The sequence below is a fragment of the Sarcophilus harrisii genome, chromosome 3 (assembly GCF_902635505.1).
Source record: "Sarcophilus harrisii chromosome 3, mSarHar1.11, whole genome shotgun sequence".
NCBI lineage: Eukaryota > Metazoa > Chordata > Mammalia > Dasyuromorphia > Dasyuridae > Sarcophilus > Sarcophilus harrisii.
Window position 1 is genome coordinate 200,530,302 of NC_045428.1, and position 18,343 is coordinate 200,548,644.

At 34.0% G+C, this 18,343-nt stretch overlaps 1 protein-coding gene and 1 non-coding gene across 2 annotated transcripts in view; both read right to left on the reverse strand.

Moving 5' to 3' along the window:
• Window positions 1-591: 591 nt before the first annotated feature.
• Window positions 592-698, reverse strand: LOC111720260. The gene has a single exon (XR_002770020.1). It is a non-coding gene; the product is annotated as a U6 spliceosomal RNA (small nuclear RNA).
• Window positions 699-4,875: 4,177 nt separating this feature from the next.
• PRPS2 (phosphoribosyl pyrophosphate synthetase 2) overlaps window positions 4,876-18,343 on the reverse strand; it is a 37,222-nt gene continuing 23,754 nt past the window's right edge. The window contains exons 5-7 of the mRNA XM_031958996.1: window positions 15,353-15,526; window positions 8,340-8,499; window positions 4,876-7,603 (exon numbers count right to left, since the gene is read on the reverse strand). Of these exons, the coding sequence (XP_031814856.1) occupies window positions 7,511-7,603; window positions 8,340-8,499; window positions 15,353-15,526 (427 nt within the window). The 3' untranslated portion in view covers window positions 4,876-7,510. The remainder of the gene's footprint in view (window positions 7,604-8,339; window positions 8,500-15,352; window positions 15,527-18,343) is intronic.

Here is an 18,343-nt window from a genome sequence, read left to right on the forward strand (position 1 = left end):
TGAATTCTGGGATTTGTAATTCAAAAGGACAGCATCCCTTCTTAGTCCTGAAAGAGTCACAATGATTAAATGAGAAAATATTTGTAAAGCACTTAGCATAATGTCTGGCATTCAGTAGGCACCATATAAATGCTTGCTCCCTTCCCCTCCTGATTGCTGTCTTTGACCAGGAGTCAGACATCAGTCACAGTTGTGGATTTTATAAAAAGGCCACTCAATCTGTAACAAGGCAGATGAAACAAATGGATCACAGATGACTCATGTTGTAGACAGTCAGCCTGCTTTTGAGAGACCACTGGAAGAACAATGGTGTGAGTGAAGGGATGATTGTGAAAGAAAATGGGATGGCAGTGATACAGCATCTAAGAACTAAGAACTCAGATGATTATAGATGTTTATTGTAATTGCTATTTCAAGGACCTAAGAAAGGTCTGAAAGATTCCTTCCTCAAATTTTCTTCTTCGTTTAAAAATATTTTATTGATGTTTTTTGTTTCCTATATTATCATAATTTTCTCCAGCATTCCTACTCACCCCCTTCCAAAAAGCCATCCCATAGAACAATATTTTTTTAAGATTAAAAAAAAAATGAGGAAAAAAATTGCTCTTCATGAATTTGCATATTATTTTTGCACAAAGGATCCTGCTAATCTCTGTAACATTCCAATTTTATTATATATGCTGCTGAAGTGAGAACATAGGCACTCATATAATTTTTGGCTTTTCTTCTTTCTAATCCAAGTGACTAATTCATCTTGATATTTGCTTTGAATAAATATCCATAGTCTATCGTGAAGTCTTATATTGTATGTACATGTAGAATGTAAACCACTAGAGTGGTTTGCCATTTCCTTCTCCAATTCATTTTACAGATGAGGAAACTGAGGCAAACAGGACTAAGTGACTTGTCCAGGATCGCAAAGCTAGTGTCTGAAGCTGGATCTGAGCTTAAGAGGAATTTTCCTGACTCCAAGTCTGGCATTCTATCCACTGTACCACTAGCGGGAAATAAGCAGAATTCAAATAGAGCAGGGATCCAAATATCTGTCTGAATGTTAGGAATTTTCTGGAGGACCCTGAATTATTATCACTTTAAAGTAACTTTTTTTTAATATAAATTCTATAACATAGTAGAGAAAGTGATCCGTCTGGACTGACACTATTTTGTCCCTAGGCTAAATAAACTCAACTGCTGCTACATTTATTACATGTTTATTATGTGTGGTGCTCTTTTTCCAAAACACAGCCAGGTGATAAAAGAGTTCAGATCTTTTATTGTGTCCTTCAATATAGCCCGGTTAGCCCAGAGGCCTATCTCTCCGCTTGGTTCTTTCTAAGAGTTCCACCAGAATGTCTCCAAATCCAAAGGTTTGTCTTTCAGACTCCAGCCAGAACCAAGTTGGAAGATGCAATGAATCTCTTGCCTCGGGGATAGGGCTCGTGGGCTTCCTTCCAGAGTGCTCCTCTCTGACCCCAGTCAATGTTCCCAAGAAAAACTCCCTCCAGCTCTAAGAGCTTCTTGTATATATATTATCTCCCAAAGGTTAACTCCTCCTTCTGGAGAGAGAGGGATTCTGCATTATCTCCCAGAGTGCTCTCTGGCCCTAAGGGAGGTGTGAATTCGGATATCTCATACTAAGCCATACTAAGCCCTGAGATCTCCCAAACGTGTGAACTCCATTGAGTACTTAGATATTTATGAGCTCTCTAAAGGTGTGAACACAAGCATCGTTTCTATCAGTTGTACTTAGTACCTTGTTTCAAGTTCTGGCCCAAAATATCTCCTTCTAAGATCAAATCAATCATATTGAACCATGCTAAATTAGATAATTATTGTCTCTATCAACTCTAATGGCTTAACAATTTGTAAAAACTCCAACATTCAGGAGCTATGTTTTTTAGAATTTTTGTTGTTTAGTCATAATGTTGACTGAAATTACCAGAATTGCTGGTATTATCAGTTCTTTTTCTGGGAAAAAAATATTTTTATCATTTTCTAAAGCATGGTTGTATTCCATTATTACATATACTGTAACTTCAGCCACTTGCTAATTGATGAATATCTCAGTTCTTCACTCACCACAACAGAAAGCTACTATATATATATATATATATATATTCTCTATAGGCCTACTAGTGGTATTCTTGAGGCAAAAGATATGTACAGTTATGTTAACTTTTTCAACCTTTAATTTTTTCAGTTAAATCCTCTTCCTCCTACCTCCCTTCTCCAATTAAAAATAACAATCTTTTATGAACAGGTATATTCAAGCAAAGCAAATTCCCACATTGGCCATTTTTTTTTTTTTAAAGTCTTAATTGTCAGGAGGTTGGTCAACTCTTATAAAAGGATAATATGAATAAATCTTTTTTTAAATCACCTTAATTTCTGAATGTATTTTTTTTTATTCACCATCCCCTACCCACTAAGTTTGTTTTGTAATGAAGAAAAAAAAGCAATTTAGCAAAACTAACCAGCACATCAAACAAGTCTAATATATCCAATATTCCACACCTAGTCTCCCACATATGAAAAAGGAATATATTTTCCTATGTCCTTTAATGTCAAACTCAGTCTTCAGAATTAGTAGTGTTCAGTTAAGTTTTTCATGAACCATAAAAATATTCTCATACTGTAAATCTGAATAAACTAAAAAAAATGGGTTTTTCCCAGGCATTTGGAATTTTGCTAAATTATATAAATTTGTGTTCTATTATATGAGCCCAGTAGAGGAGACAACTTAAAAATGCTTGCTGAATGATTAATTCTGAATATAATAGGCAAATAGTACTTTTATTTTTATGGAAAAGGACAAGACAGATTTTCTCTCATTAGGATACATTTTCTAGATTATAGGGAAATTTTAGTATGTGAAGTGTTGAGTCAATTTAGCAAGCATTTTAAGGTCTCCTCTACTAGGCTCTAGAAATAAAAAAAGACAATGAAAAATTCTTGCCCTCGAGAAACTTATGTTTAATCTGGGGAATTAAAATGTACTAAAATAAGCATAAACACAATAAATAGAAGCTAATGAGGTGGGTAAGGCCTAAAGCAGCTAATGTTCATGCAAAAGATGGCACTTGAGCTAAATCTTGAAAATAAAATGCCAAGAGGTAATGAAGAAATGCATTCCAACTGAGGGATAGCCAGTGCAAAGCTGCAGTGTTAAGACAAGAAATATCAAATGAAAAACTGTAAGTTGATAGCCAGTTTAGATTACAGAGAATCAAGGTTGGAGGCCAAAAAACAGGGTAGGTGAAATTGTAAAGGAGTTTTATTTGTTGGTCACATCTGAAGATTGAGGAAATCCTAACTCCAGGCCTGGCACTCTATTCACTGAGCCATGCCCATGTTTAAGTTACTTAAAAACTTTAGACCATTACATATAATGCTACTGTAAAAAATCTTAAAATAGATGTGCTTTGAGGGGAGGGCGATTCTGGATTATACATTTAGGATATTTGGTACTATTTATGTCTATAATTTTTAAGAGGTAGCACTACTATTGTCAACAATTATTTATTGTAAGTCTCATGAATTTGGGTTTTTTTTTTTTTTTTGGGGGGGGGTGCTGTTTAGGCTACTTTTATTTCATTTATTTATTTATGGCAAGGTAATTGGAGTTAAGTGACTTGTCCAGGATCACATAGTTAGAATTGTTAAATGTCTGAGGTTGGATTTAAACTCACATCATCTAGGTGTCCCATGAATTTTGTAAAAAAATATTTTTATACAATTCAATTTGTAAAAAAGAGTTTTTTTTTTTATTTTTTTATTTTTAAGGTCCAGATTCTCTCCCTCCCCTCTTCCCTAAGACAGTAAACAATTTGATATAGGTTATGCATGTGCAATCATGAAAAGGGCCCATGTATTTAAAAAAAAAAGTAAATTCTTTTTTGGGGATGAAGGACCAAAAGCATGGTGGTACCCATCAACTAGAGGGTAGTTGAGCAAATTGCAGTATTTGAATGTGCAGAATATGAATACTGTTGTACTACAAAATGAGAATCAAATAAACAGAAGCAAATGAATAATCTATACAATAATATTTTTAAGTAATAAATAGCTTTGAAAGACTTTTTAAAAAAATGACCAATAAGAATCCTAAGACAACGATCAGAGGAAATGATGGCATTGAAGTTGCTGAATGAGACACACATGCCACATGAGTACTGTAGTCATTTGTTTTGCTTGAATATGCATATGTTACAAAGATTGTTTTTCTTTTCCCTTTCCCTCAACCCAATCTGGGGAAGAGAGGTTAGGGACAAAAATTCTTATTAGCTAAAAAAATAATAAAATAAATTAGATTAGATAATCTCTTTGGATTCTTCAAGCTCTAAAGTCTATAATTTGATCCAGAATGCTTTCACATTTAAATGGGAAGTACATGATTTCAACAAGGCAAATTTTAAGATCCTACAGAGTGAAACAAACCAAAAGCAGATAAAACCTATATTGCAAAGACCAAGGAAATGAAAATTAAAGCAATTCAAGAATGAAGGAAAAATTAAAGCAACCTCTAAGACACAGAGTAAACAGAGATAATCCAGGATAAGAAGGCTAAATATAATTATTGAATTTGATTCTGTTGTTCATTCACTTAACTAATTAATTCACTAGTAAATAAAGACTCATCAGGAGAGCAAGTCAAACAAAGGCTTAAATTCTGGAAGTGTATCATCATGTCAATTTAATTAATGGCAGGTTTTCCATGGATGTCTTCTAGCGCTGGGAAGTCGAGGTTTTTTTGTTTTGTTTTTTGTTTTTTTGCAATCCTTGTTTTAAAGAAAGGACAATTTGGGGGTGGAGGGATGAGGACAGCAGAGAATAGGGTACTGCCTAAGCTTTAATAAGACTCCAGAACCATAAAAATGTCTTATAAAAGGAGCAATTTGCAACATAATTTTATTGAAAATACTTGAGTACAATATTAGAGGAAATAACAGGAAATTCATTTTGTAACAGTAACCTGATCAACACAAGCACCACAAACAATACAATTCTTGGACATTAACAATAGCTAATAAAGGAAAGATATGGTATAAATACTTACTGATTGACAGTTTTGAGGAGAGCAACTTTGGTATGATCATGGTTCCCTAGATATATTATTTGGAAAGTGATATAAGCTGATTCTGCATGCATATAGCAGAACTGAATGTAAGACCTGGCTAATTTCATCTACTATGGGCCAAATCTAGATAGTCCCACAGAAAACAGGAAACCTAAAAATACCAATGTTTTCTTTTGAGGCAATCTTTACAAACTAATTGATCTTTCACGTGTATCTGATTCTACTTGTATATATGTAAACACAGCCATATTTATCATAAATTTGTTTTTAAAAACCCAGAAAAAACAAAAATGTTAAATAGAAGATAAAACAATAACTCCTCATCAGAGTGGGTTAGTTATATAGATTTCACCCTGTTTTGTGCTAGAGGATAAAATCCATTCTGAACATTTTCATTTCAATGGGTTGGTTTCAAGTATTCTGAATGGTAGATACACTAATCCCACTGCACTCCAACATCATAGACATAAACAACTGCATTAAAACATTTTGGAATACCTTGTATAAGTAGTCAAAGTAACGTATTTGGTCCCTTCTTTTAACATATTAGATAAACTCAGAAATCAGAAAGTCAATGCTATCGAGCTATCAGTTTATCGATCTGCCCATTTAAACTGTATTGCATAGATTTCCTGCCAGATTACTTTAGAATTATTTTTAGAAACTATTTTACTGCATAGAAATATGCAGTAAGATTGATATCAACAACTGAAATGTCAGGTAAATTATTATTTTTAGACCTGCTAACATAAAATAAAATTCTTTCAATGCTAGAACAGAAAATTTTAAATAATGCTATTAAAAAACAAAAAGATAACAAAGTTGATTATTTTCAACTAAATGATGGGAAAATGGCATTCCTTGCCATTAAAGTTGGTCTGCATAACCGTATATAACTTTTTTTTGGTCTGAATTACACAGACTTATTATCTAGCCGAAGTGCATTAAAAAACAAGACCAGATAATGTTCAGGATTTTCAGGGCAAGTGAGGGAGAGAAGAAAAGGTGGCACTGTATTAATGTTGTTTCCTCTGACTTCTGATTTAGAAAAAATGGCATAAGCCAAAAATGTAAAAAAATATGATTTTAATGAGTTCTTTAACTGACACTCTTGAGAATAATCAGGTATCATTCTAAGCAAACATTTAATATTTATTTGCAAATACTTTTTTCCAGATTTCCGTTATTACTGCCTTCTAGGTAAATGTTTTAACTTTGCTGGAGATGTTTAACTATTTTAGACTACAAAAACACAAGTACACTAACCACAAAAAAAGGAGAGAGACATTATATAAACATACACTTAATAATCCTGATGATTCTAAACTTTACTCAAGTCAAAGAGAAAAATTAAAAGACTGAATAGGTTTAGTGGATTTAAGCCCTAAATGGTGCCTTAATCAAGTATAAGTATACATTACTCTATGTTTAATAATGTGAAAGTCCCAATGATTCAGAATCCAATCATTGAAAAGTCAATTTTTCTTGGCTGCAAAATAAAGAAAAATTAAAAGCAAAAGTTGCAACTAAACGCTATTATAAAAGAATACTATAAGAAAGAATGGAGTGTGCATTTTTAAAGAGTTAGGATTTTTTTGTGCAATTTCCCTTTTCAATTTGTAATGCACTATTCAGAATTTGTCAGACCAGTTAATTTAGAGATTAGAGTCTGACAAAGATTATATCCAGAAAATTCTTAATAATTCTAATGCCAGAAATAATTTTGGAATAGTCTGACAGAAATAATTTTCAGAAACGAGCAGAAATTCACAGCACTATGACAGCCAACTTAAATGTGATACACAAAACTACATTCATTTATACACTCTGTTGTCCTTAACTGATTTGTCTACAAGCTTCCATCAGCAATGAGTCAATGAACATCATTAAGCTGATCAAAACTTTGTTTAAACTAGGTAAAGCCCAAGAAATTAATCTGAACTCTAACAAAAAAAGTCAACATTCAAAGTATTCTACAATTCTCTAAAATAATGTTTATTCTGAATAAAAGATCTAATTCTATATAGCAGGGGTTTTACCCAAATGCCCACAGGCATTTTTATTAAATAAAAGTAGTACATGAAATGCTTTAATACAGGGTTACCTCTGACAAACCCAGATATATAAAATTAAAAATCTTCTGAAATGTAATTACACTCTTACAATTGCAGCTCCAATGTAACGTAAGAGTACAGGAAAAGTAGGAAAATGTTGACATTTCCCATACAGGCCAATTCATTAAGAAGGGGGGGGAAGGGGGGGTTGCAGGGGAGAGAGGTTAAGAGGGTTCAGGAGAGGAAGAAAAAAAAAAGAATCTCAAAGCACACACAATTGAAGCTTTAATAAGCATTAATTGTCATACTGTCGAGTCCCAATAATTAAAACAAAAACAGACTGGCTATACACAGCCTATAGGAAGGCTATGATCTGGAGTTATAATGGAACATGACTGAACAAGTAAGACACAGATTCACCATTGTGTGTTCTCCGTATGGCTTCAGCCAATATCATTGAAATGTCAATAACCTAAACAGCAAAAAGAAACAGAACAAAGAAGATGAAGGCAATCATAGAATCAGGTTTACTTTAAAATAAGAAGACCTACTAATGTAGGTCTCTTTAGGGGATATAAGAAAATCTTTTTAAAAAATGGCTTCCTTTCTACTGTACAGTAATTTTCTAGAAAGGTCAAACTAATTTAATTAAATTCCCTAATGATGCTGATTTTAACATTAAGTTTGTACATACTTTTTAAGAGCTAAGAGCTTTTTTGGGGAAAGGGGGAAGAGCACAGGGAAATCATAGTCTTAATCAACACTAAAACTATGGAAGCTAGTAAGATTTTATTTCTATTTACTAAAAAAACGGAACAGTCTTCTCTCCTAGGTCAATTCAATTTTACTATGAATCTAAAGGTGAAAAGTGTTCTTCCTCACAGAACATTAGAGTATATATTACAACCTAATAATCTGTTGCTGTAGGAATAGTAATAGTAATATTTTGTATATTAGGTTTTAAATAGTTAAGAAAAATTTTAAATGATTCAGTAAATGTTCATTCTTCCAAGAAATGATTAGAAAGCATACAATTTTTAAGATGGAACTAAAAAACTGGAGAGGAAAGGGACCGACTAGTTATTTCCTTTTTCCACACTAAGACCTTAAAAACAAAAATGATTTGGTGAAGGTCAAACAAGTTAGAATAAAAATCTTTTTTGAATTAAAGTCTTCTGATTCTAAAACCAAACCTCTTTCCACTATACCTGGATTTTAGAGCAGTGCTTCATTTTGTCCTCTTGTGGAATTGTATTTGTGACCACCACAGCTTCAAATGCAGCATTATTAATCCTGGAAATAGCTGGTCCAGAGAAGATTCCGTGAGTCAGAATAGCATAAACTTTGGTGGCTCCCGCAGAAAGTAACCTATAGAATGTCAGGAGGAAAAAACAAAACAAAACACATATACGATCATGAATCATGTTAGCATTTTCTCCCCCTTTTGATGAGACAGCTTTATTACTATTTGGAAGATTACAGTACTACATAAAAAATTTAAATCTTAAAGGACACACTAAAAAAAAACAAACAAACCCCAGACCTGTGACGTCTTCCATATGTGGAGGTTTCTAGTCCATATAGATTGGTACTTAGCTCTACAACTTGTAGTCTTAAGAGACTGACTAAGAACACTGAAAGCTTAAATAATGTGCCCAGGGCCAGCCAAGTAGGTCAGAAGTCCTCTGATTTTTTTTTTTGCTGAGGCAATTGGGGTTAAGTAACTTGCCCAGGGTCACCCAGCCAGGAAGTGCTAAGTATCTGAGGCCAGATTTGAATTCAGGTCCTCCTGAATTTAGGACTAGTGCTCTATCCACTATGCTAACTAGCTGCCTTGGTCCTCTTGATTCTTAAGGGTAACTCTCTAACAACTACTAAATGACTGTAGCTAAGGTAACTGGATTTTTAAAAAAATTAGACATAAAATGCAAGTTGAACCTCTTAGGAGGTAACAGCCTAAGATTTTATAAGGAAAACATACCTGAAAAAAGAAATAGAGAAAAAACTTTTGAATGCTATATACATAGAAATGAAACTAAATATCTCTCAGTGGAATGCTGCTGGCTTGTTAACCTGCACCACCAGGTTGGATATTGGGCAATACACTGGAGGAATGTTGGAAATTCACAAAAATGATAGACAAAGGTATAGAGGAGAGTTATGTAATCTTCACTAGGGGAAGAAATAAAACCACTGATCCTTGAAGTGGTTTAAGATTTACTACATTCACGTTCAAGTTTGATTTTTATCTTCTTTGAACTTAGGGATGAATTGTGTTTTCTCCATGAGGATGGATCTTTAATTTGATAAGTCAAAAGGAAAATGGAATTTACATTAGTCATTATTATCATATTATTTTGTACTTCATTTTATGGTCTTTTTTTCAAGTGCCTTATAGGCCATGTCTTTTTAATTTTTTTTATTTTTACTAACAATGTAAATTCCCCGAGAAGAGGAACTATTTTTTATTATACTTCTTCTGAATATACTCACATAGTTCAGAGCAAATACTTAATAAATACTCAATCATTAGCCAATTAACTCAAGCTTCTTTTATTAGGAAATGCTGAGAAATGTGACCACCCCACTTTCATCCTTGAACTTTTTCCTGAGTTAGGGCACTGGATATACTGCAGCAGTGAAACCTCTGCATCATTCAAGGGAAGTTGTAGTCACACTTGGGCTGTTACAAGGAGGGTACCACCTAATTTAAAAGTAACTGATTAGATAGGGAGGATGGTGCCACAGCCCTGCGTATTAAAATTGGAGATGGAAATCCACAAGCCTAAGGAAGGAAAGCGTGGGTTTGGGGGTGAGCATTTGAGTGAGGGTAAAGAGTCATAATAACAGTGAAATCTACTATTAATAAGTGACCAGAGACAAAATGTCATTAATCTATGGGGCACAGAGTTAGGGATCAAATCAACCAATTCCTGAATATACATTCTTGAATAACATACAGATATTGCAACAATATATATACAAAGTAAATCTGAGGTAATTTTTTTGGGAGGAGGAGACAGAGAAGGAACACAATAGCTGAGGGCAATGAGATGCCATGGAGAAAGTAGTGCTTCAGCTAAGCTTTGAAGGAAGGCAGGGAAGTGAAGGGATGCATTCCAGGAAGAGGAAGAAAGGACCAGGATAGAAAGATACTTTCAGAGAGAAGAAATAGTTGATTGGAACAATGAGTGCAAGAAGAGGGGCACAGATAATAAATCTGGCTAAGTAGACAGGAAATTTAAATGCTAAATAGAAAAGTCTGTATTTACAAAGTGTGACATGATCAGAGCCCTAGGTTTGCAGCTTTCTTGAGGATGAATTATAAAGGAAAGACACTTGAGATAGCAATGAAAAGTCTCCTACAAGTGGTCCAGACAAGAGGTGATGAGGACCTGAACTAGATGGTTAATGGAGATAAGATAATGGATATGAGATATGCTTTGACAGTAGAACTGAAAACATGGCAGATTTAACAAGATTTGGCAACATGACTCGAACCTACACCAAAGAACCCTTTGTGCTCCCATTACACCACATCCTAGTAAGGTGTAATTGGATAGGTAAGATAAATGAGAATGGAACTGATAATAAGGCTGTCAACCTGAGTTACTGAAATGATGACAGAATCCTCAATAGAAAAAAGTAATTAGGAAGAGGGCTGGATTTTGAGCAAAAGATAATGTATTGTGTTTTGAACACACAGAGTTTGAAATGCCTAATGAAGATCTATTTGGAAATTTTTAACAGGCAATAAAACAGGCAATAAATGATTTGGGATTATAGTTCAGGAGACTATGGCTGAAAAAGTAATTCTGGGAATCATTTGCATAGAGATAACTGAACCCATAGAAACTAACAAAATCAAAAAGACATAAAGAAGTTAATTTACCTGGTCAAAGGACATGAACAGACAATTTTCAGATGAAGAAACTGAAACTATTTCTAGTCATATGAAAAGGTGCTCTAAATTATTATTGATCAGAGAAATGCAAATTAAGACTACTCTGAGATACCACTACACACTTCTCACATTGGCTAAGATGACAAGAAAAGATATGGAAATCCCAGGATAATACACCATGAATTTATACCAGGAATTCAGGGCTGGTTCAATATTGGGAAAACTGTCAGTATAATTGGCATATTAATAACCAAATTAACAAAAGCCATATGATCATCTTAATAGATGCAGAAAAAGCATTTGATAAAATCCAACATCCATTCTTGTTAAAAACACTTGAGAGCATAGGAATAAATGGACTTTTCCTCAAAATAATCAGTAGCATCTATTTAAAACCATCAGTAAGCATCATATGTAATGGGGACAAACTGCAACCATTCCCAATAAGATCAGGAACAAGGTTGCCCGCTATCACCATTACTATTCAATATTGTATTAGAAATGCTAGCTTTGGCAATTAGAGTAGGTAATGAGGAAACCAAATTATCACTCTTTGCTGGTGATATGATGGTATACTTAGAGAACCCCAGAGATTATACTAAAAAGTTATTAGAAATAATCCACACCTTTAGCAAAGTGGCAAGATACAAAATAAGCCCACATAAGTCATCAACATCCTTATAAATCACTAAGAAAATCCAACAGTTAGACTTACAAAGAGAAATTCCATTTAAAGTAACTACTGACAGTATAAAATACTTAGGAATCTATCTGCCAAGGGAAAATCAGAAACTTTATGAGCAAAACTACAAAAAACTTTCCACACAAATTAAGTCTGATCTAACCAATTGGAAAAATATTAAATACTCTTGGATAGGGCAAGCAAATATAATAAAGATGATAATGCTACCTAAACTAATCTATTTGTTTAGCACTGTACCAATCAGACTCCCAAAAAACTATTTTAATGACCTAGAAAAAATAACAACAAAGTTCATATGGAAAAACAAAAGGTCAAGAATTTCAAGGGAATTAATGAAAAAAAAAAATCAAATGAAAGTGGCCTAGCTGTACCAAATCTAAAATTATATTAAAAAGCAGCAGTTACCAAAACCATTTGGTATTGGCTAAGAGATTAGCTGATCAGTGGAATAGGTTAGGTTCAAAGGACAAAACGGTCAATAACTTTAACACTCCAGTGTTTGACAAACCCAAAGACCCCAGCTTTTGGGATAAGAACTCACTGTTTGACAAAAATTGCTGGGAAAATTGGAAACTAGTATGGCAGAAACTAGGCATTGCCCTACACTTAACACTTTACACCAAGATAAGGTCAAAATGGGTTCATGACCTAGGCATAAAGAATGAGATTATAAATAAATTAGAAGAACACAGGATAGTTTACCTCTCAGACCTGTGGAAGAGAAAGGAATTTATGACCAAAGAAGAACTAAAGATCATTACTGATCACAAAATAGAAAATTTCGATTATGTCAAATTGAAAAGTTTTTGTACAAACAAAACTAATACAGGCAAAGATTAGAAGGGAAGCAATAAACTGTGAAAACATTTTTACAGTCAAAGGTTCTGATAAAGGCCTCATTTCCCAAATATATAGAGAATTGACTCTAATTTATAAGAAATCAAGCCATTCTCCAATTGATAAATGGTCAAAGGATATGAACAGACAATTCTCAGACGAAGAAATTTGAACTAATTCTAGCCATATGAAAAGATGCTCCAAGTCATTATTAATCAGAAAAATGCAAATTAAGACAACTTTGAGATACCACTACACACCTGTCAGATTGGCTAGAATGACAAGGAAAGATAATGCAGAATGTTGGAGGGGATGTGGGAAAACAGGGACATACATTGTTGGTGGAATTGTGAATACATCCAACCATTCTGGAGAGCAATTTGGAACTGTGCTCAAAAAGTTACCAAACTGTGCATACCCTTTGATCCAGCAGTGCTACTACTGGGCTTATATCCCAAAGAGATCTTAAAGAAGGGAAAGGAACCTGTATGTTCAAGAATGTTTGCGGCAGCCTTCTTTGTAGTGGCCAGAAACTGGAAACTGAGTAGATGCCCATCAATTGGAGAAAGGCTGAAAAGATTGTGGTATATGAATATTATTGTTCGCTAAGAAATGACCAACAGGATGATTTCAGAAAGGCTTGGAGAGATTTACATGAACTGATGCTGAGTGAAATGAGCAGGACCAGGAGATCATTATATACTTCAGCAACAATACTATATGATGATCAGTTCTGATGGACCTGGCCATCCTCAGCAATGAGATCAACAAAATCATTTCCAATGGAACAGTAATGAACTAAACCAGCTATGCCCAGCGAAAGAACTCTGGGAAATGACTAAAAACCATTACATAGAATTCTATATTTTTGGCCGCCTGCATTTTTTATTTCCTTCACAGGCTAATTGTACACTTTTTCAGAGTCCGATCCTTTTTGTACAGCAAAGTAACTATTTGGACATGTATCCTTATTTTGTATTTAATTTATATTTTAACATATTTAACATGTATTGGTCATCCTGCCATCTAGGGGAGGGAGTGGGGGGAAGGAGGGGAAAAACTGCAACAAAAGGTTTGGCAATTGTCAATGCGGTAAAATTACCCATACATACAACTTGTAAATAAAAAGCTATTAAAAAAAAAGATATGGAAAAATTGGGACACTGATACATTGTTGGTAGAACTGTGAACAAATCCAACCATTTTGGAGAGCAATTTAGAATTATACTCAAAAAGTTATCAAACTATGCATAACCTTTGACCCAGCAGTGTTTCTACTGGGCCTATATCCCAAAGAGATCTTAAAGGAGGGAAAGGGACCCACTTGTGCAAAAATGTTTATGGCAGCCCTTTTTGTAGTGGCTAGAAACTAGAAATTGAATGAATGCCCATCAACTGGAGAATGGCTGAATAAATTATGGCATAAAAATGTTATGGAATATTATTGTTCTGTTAAGAAATGACCAAAAGGATGATTTCAGAGAGGCCTGGAGACTTACATGAACTGATACTAAGTGAAATGAGCAGAACCAGGAGATCATTACACATGGCAACAACAGAAGACTATATGACAATCAATTCTGATAAGACATGGCTCTCTTCAACAATGAGTTGATTCAAACCAGTTCCAATTGTTCAGTGATGAAGAGAGCCATCTACACTCAGAGAAAGGACTGTGGGAACTGAGTATAAACCACAATATAGCATTTTCATTCTTTCTGTTGTTCGCTTGTATTTTGTTTTCTTTCTCAGGTTTTTTTTTCCCCTTCCTTCTTAATCTGATTTTTTTTTTGTGCAGCAAGACAACTGTATAAATATGTATACATATATTGGTTTTAACATATATTTAACATGTATTGGACTACCTGCCATCTAGAGCATGGGGTGGGGGGAAGGAAGGGAAAATTTGGAACAGAAGGTTTTGCAAGGATCAATATTGTAAAATTACCCATGCATATGTTTTGTAAATAAAAAGCTTTATTAATGATTTTTTAAAAAGTTAATTTATCATATGTTTTTAAATAAGTTGACAATAGATTCAATCAAAGATCACTGCTGCAAAATTACATTTCACAAGCTCAGTCCCACAGAAGAGATCAAAGACATTCTTTGCAAAAGAGAGTCCTTCAGATGTGGAATACTGCATATTACATCAAATTTTTTTTTTTGGGTGTATTGATTAGTTTTACAGATTAAAAAAAAAAATTCTCCCTTTTTTTTCTTTTCTCTTAAACCATTCTTTGCACATTTTGCTACTTGCTTTGCTGAGGTGTTAGGGAAGCCTGTTGTTCTAAGTGTGATTTTGATCAATTTGGAGACAACTGATAGTAGTGATATCATATTAGAGATTGTAATGTCATAGTGAAACAGATTTCAATTATCATAAAGTGTCTGAAAATAAAGTGGACTGAGCTGGGAAGCAATAATTTTCAAGTAGAAGATGAATAACTACTATTCAAGGATAATATAAAAGATTCCCATTGAAGTAGGAGAGGAAGCAGGTAATATTTTATTTTTTATATGATAAATCTGGGGGCAAAGGGGAAGCAATTTGAAAGATTCTTAGTTTCATTTGTTCCTATGTTTGAGATGAGCATAATTAAGAACTACTGAAAGCCCAGGTGTGGGTATGTTTTTAAATGAAACAGCCCAATACTTCCTGTGGGTTCAAGATTGTTAATCCATCAACAAATGAACAGCACAAGAAATGGAGCTTTAAAAAATGCTAACATGTAAAGTTTGTATTTCATATCTTGATTTCTAAAATTCACACTTACTTATCTGCAGCATGGCATATAGTGCCACAGGTATCTGCCATGTCATCCACAAGGATGGCTACACGATCCTTCACATCACCAACCAAAACCATCCTGTCAACCTCATTTGCCTTCTTTCTTTCTTTGTGAATCAAAGCAAACTCCACATTCAGTCTGTCAGCAATTGATGTCACTCTATAATAAGAAGGAAAAAATAGATAATGGGTTAAGGACATTCAAATAAAGGCTCTTTAAAAATCCAGTTCATACTGATGCTGAGTGAAATGAGCAGAACCAGGAGATCATTATATACCTCAACAACGATGCTGTATGAGGATGTATTCTGATGGAAGTGGATTTCTTCGACAAAGAGAAGATCTAACTCAGTTTCAATTGATCAATGATGGACAAAAGCAGCTACACCCAAAGAAAGAACACTGGGAAATGAATGTAAACTGTTTGAATTTTTGTTTTTCTTCCCAGGTTATTTTTACCTTCTAAATCCAATTCTTCCTGTGCAACAAGAGAACTGTATGCTTCTGCACACATGTATTGCACCTAAGATATACTATGACATATTTAATATTTAATAGGACTGCTTGCCATCTCAGGGAGGGGATGGAGGGAGGGAAGGGTTAAAGTCAGAACACAAGTGAGTGCAAGGGATAATGCTGTAAAAAATTACCCAGGCATAGGTTCTGTCAATAAAAAGTTATAATTATTAAAAAAAAAATCCAGTTCATAATTCTACTCAAATCAAGAAAGAATGGAAAAAATGTGGGCTGCACAAATATGATAAAAATGTGTAGGGTGGCAGTGGTGGTGGTGTTTATGCTATTCAGAACACTTGGAACAACTCATCTATTTATTTGGAGGTCAAGTATCAAGTATCACTCAGAGACTTTTTGCTTCCCTTTGCTTAGTGAATGCCTTTACACCAATCTTTAAAAATAATTAATGCCTTTTTATTTTATATCATATTCATTTCTGAATACATTTCCTTTTCCCAGCTCCCAAATAATATTTGCAACATTCTACTCATAGTTCCTCACCTCTCCAAGAAAAGAAGGGATATCTATTGCTATATTTTCTGACATAAATCAGTCTTCTAGATTGTGTCCTCTCTCTTTTTTTTTTTTTTTTTTGCTGTTTACAGTGTTTTTGCTTCTCTCCAGTAGTATTTCCACCCTCTTCCAACGCCCCCAATATACAGATACAGACAAACACATACATGCTCCTTCCCTAGCTATTTCTAACTTGTTTCTAAAGGCTAGAAAATTATGTAATCAAACTTGTTAGAAAGCTGTCTGAAATTGAAAGATAAATTCTATTTTTCTGAGCAAAGTTTATGAGTTTTTGGCACATATATTTTATCACAACTATTTTAACTACTCAGAGGCCTTAAATAACTTATTTCTGTGATATAAGCAGTGTTTCAAATAGTTGAGGGTTCCCAGATAAGTAAGGTATTAAACTGGCTTTTAAAAAGAAAAATCCTTACCAACCATGAATGGTCTAAATTTAATAAATTAATAAAATAATAAAATTAATAACACTTGATGGCCGCCTCCTTTACTTTTATATGACGAGAACAGCAGGAAGGAAGAAAATTACTAAAAAAAATTATTTGCCCTTATGGAGATGCAATTTTGCTCTAAAAGCTAGACTACGTCACTCCCACTTCTTTCCTTGTTGATATTATAAGGGAATTTAGTAGCAAGAATCAACAAAATTTCATTAAACACCTATTATGGCCACAGGCCATTGTTCTAGATTCTGGAATATAAAGTCAAAAAAATAATTCTCTATCCTCAGGGAGCTTATATTCTATTTCATTGATATGACATGTTCACAAATGGCTAAATGAAGACCAGGCTCTACGTAAGACAAATTAATTCTAAGATTTTGAGGGAAGGCTGCACCAACAACTGAAGGATATCCAAACAGGTGTTTTGAAGGAGGAAGTACCTGAAATGGAGCTATAAAAGGACTAACTAGAGGTCTCAAGAGTGAAGTGAGAATATAGAGGACATTCCAAGAATGGGATGCAGCCTATACAAAGGCATGGCAAGAGGAAATTAAATTAGAGTGCAGAATGTATGGGCATGGACGGGGAGAAGGGGTTGGGGAGAAAAGAATATATAATCAGCTTGGAAAGAGAGATGACAAAGAGCTTTAAATGGCAAACATGAACTTTTATTTTATCTTTTTGGCAACCTGAAGCCACTGAAGCTTCTTTTCTTGAGTAGGGGAAAAGAACTGACAGGCCTACACTTCAGGAACATCACAAGTTCAACGATTTAAGAAGTGGAAGGAAGCTTAGAAATCATCTCTAAATCCCTTCATCTCATCACTGAGGAAACCTTAACCTAAAAAAGACCAAAGCCATCAAATGTAGCAATGATGTGGCAGACAGTATTTAGCAGCACTCATCCTGAGCATATAATCATATGCTAATTTTCCTAACTGATTCAAATGTGATAGGGATTAGCAAGCAAGTTTATTAAAGAAACACAGAAATAAAATAGCTAATTAGAATATTTCTATAAAAGCAAATAGCTCAAAAAACTAGATAGCAAAAATAAAGTCTCATTTCCTGGGAAAACTACAATTCCCTTTCCTCATCTCCCATAATTTAATAGATTAATTGAAATAAAGCTGCAAATTCTATTTTAGGTTTCTACTGATTTCAAATATTCAACACTAGTTTTTGAGTTACTTTTTCCAAAATAATAAATTTCCGAATATTATTTAATTAGGCAGCTTTCTAAGGAAGAACATCATTATCAACCTACTAAGAAACAACCTTATTAGCCCTTATTGATTTTTGTTGTTCTTTAGTATTTGACTCTTTGTGCTCTCATGGAACATAGTATGGAAGGCCCTGCTAAATTCTACTGTCTCCTAAAGCCTGTCTAAATTTATGTTCATTGACACCTTTCTTATCTTCTGCCCTCCTTTTTTTGTCTTCAATCTTGCCCAACATCAGGATTTTTTCCAGCGAGACCCATC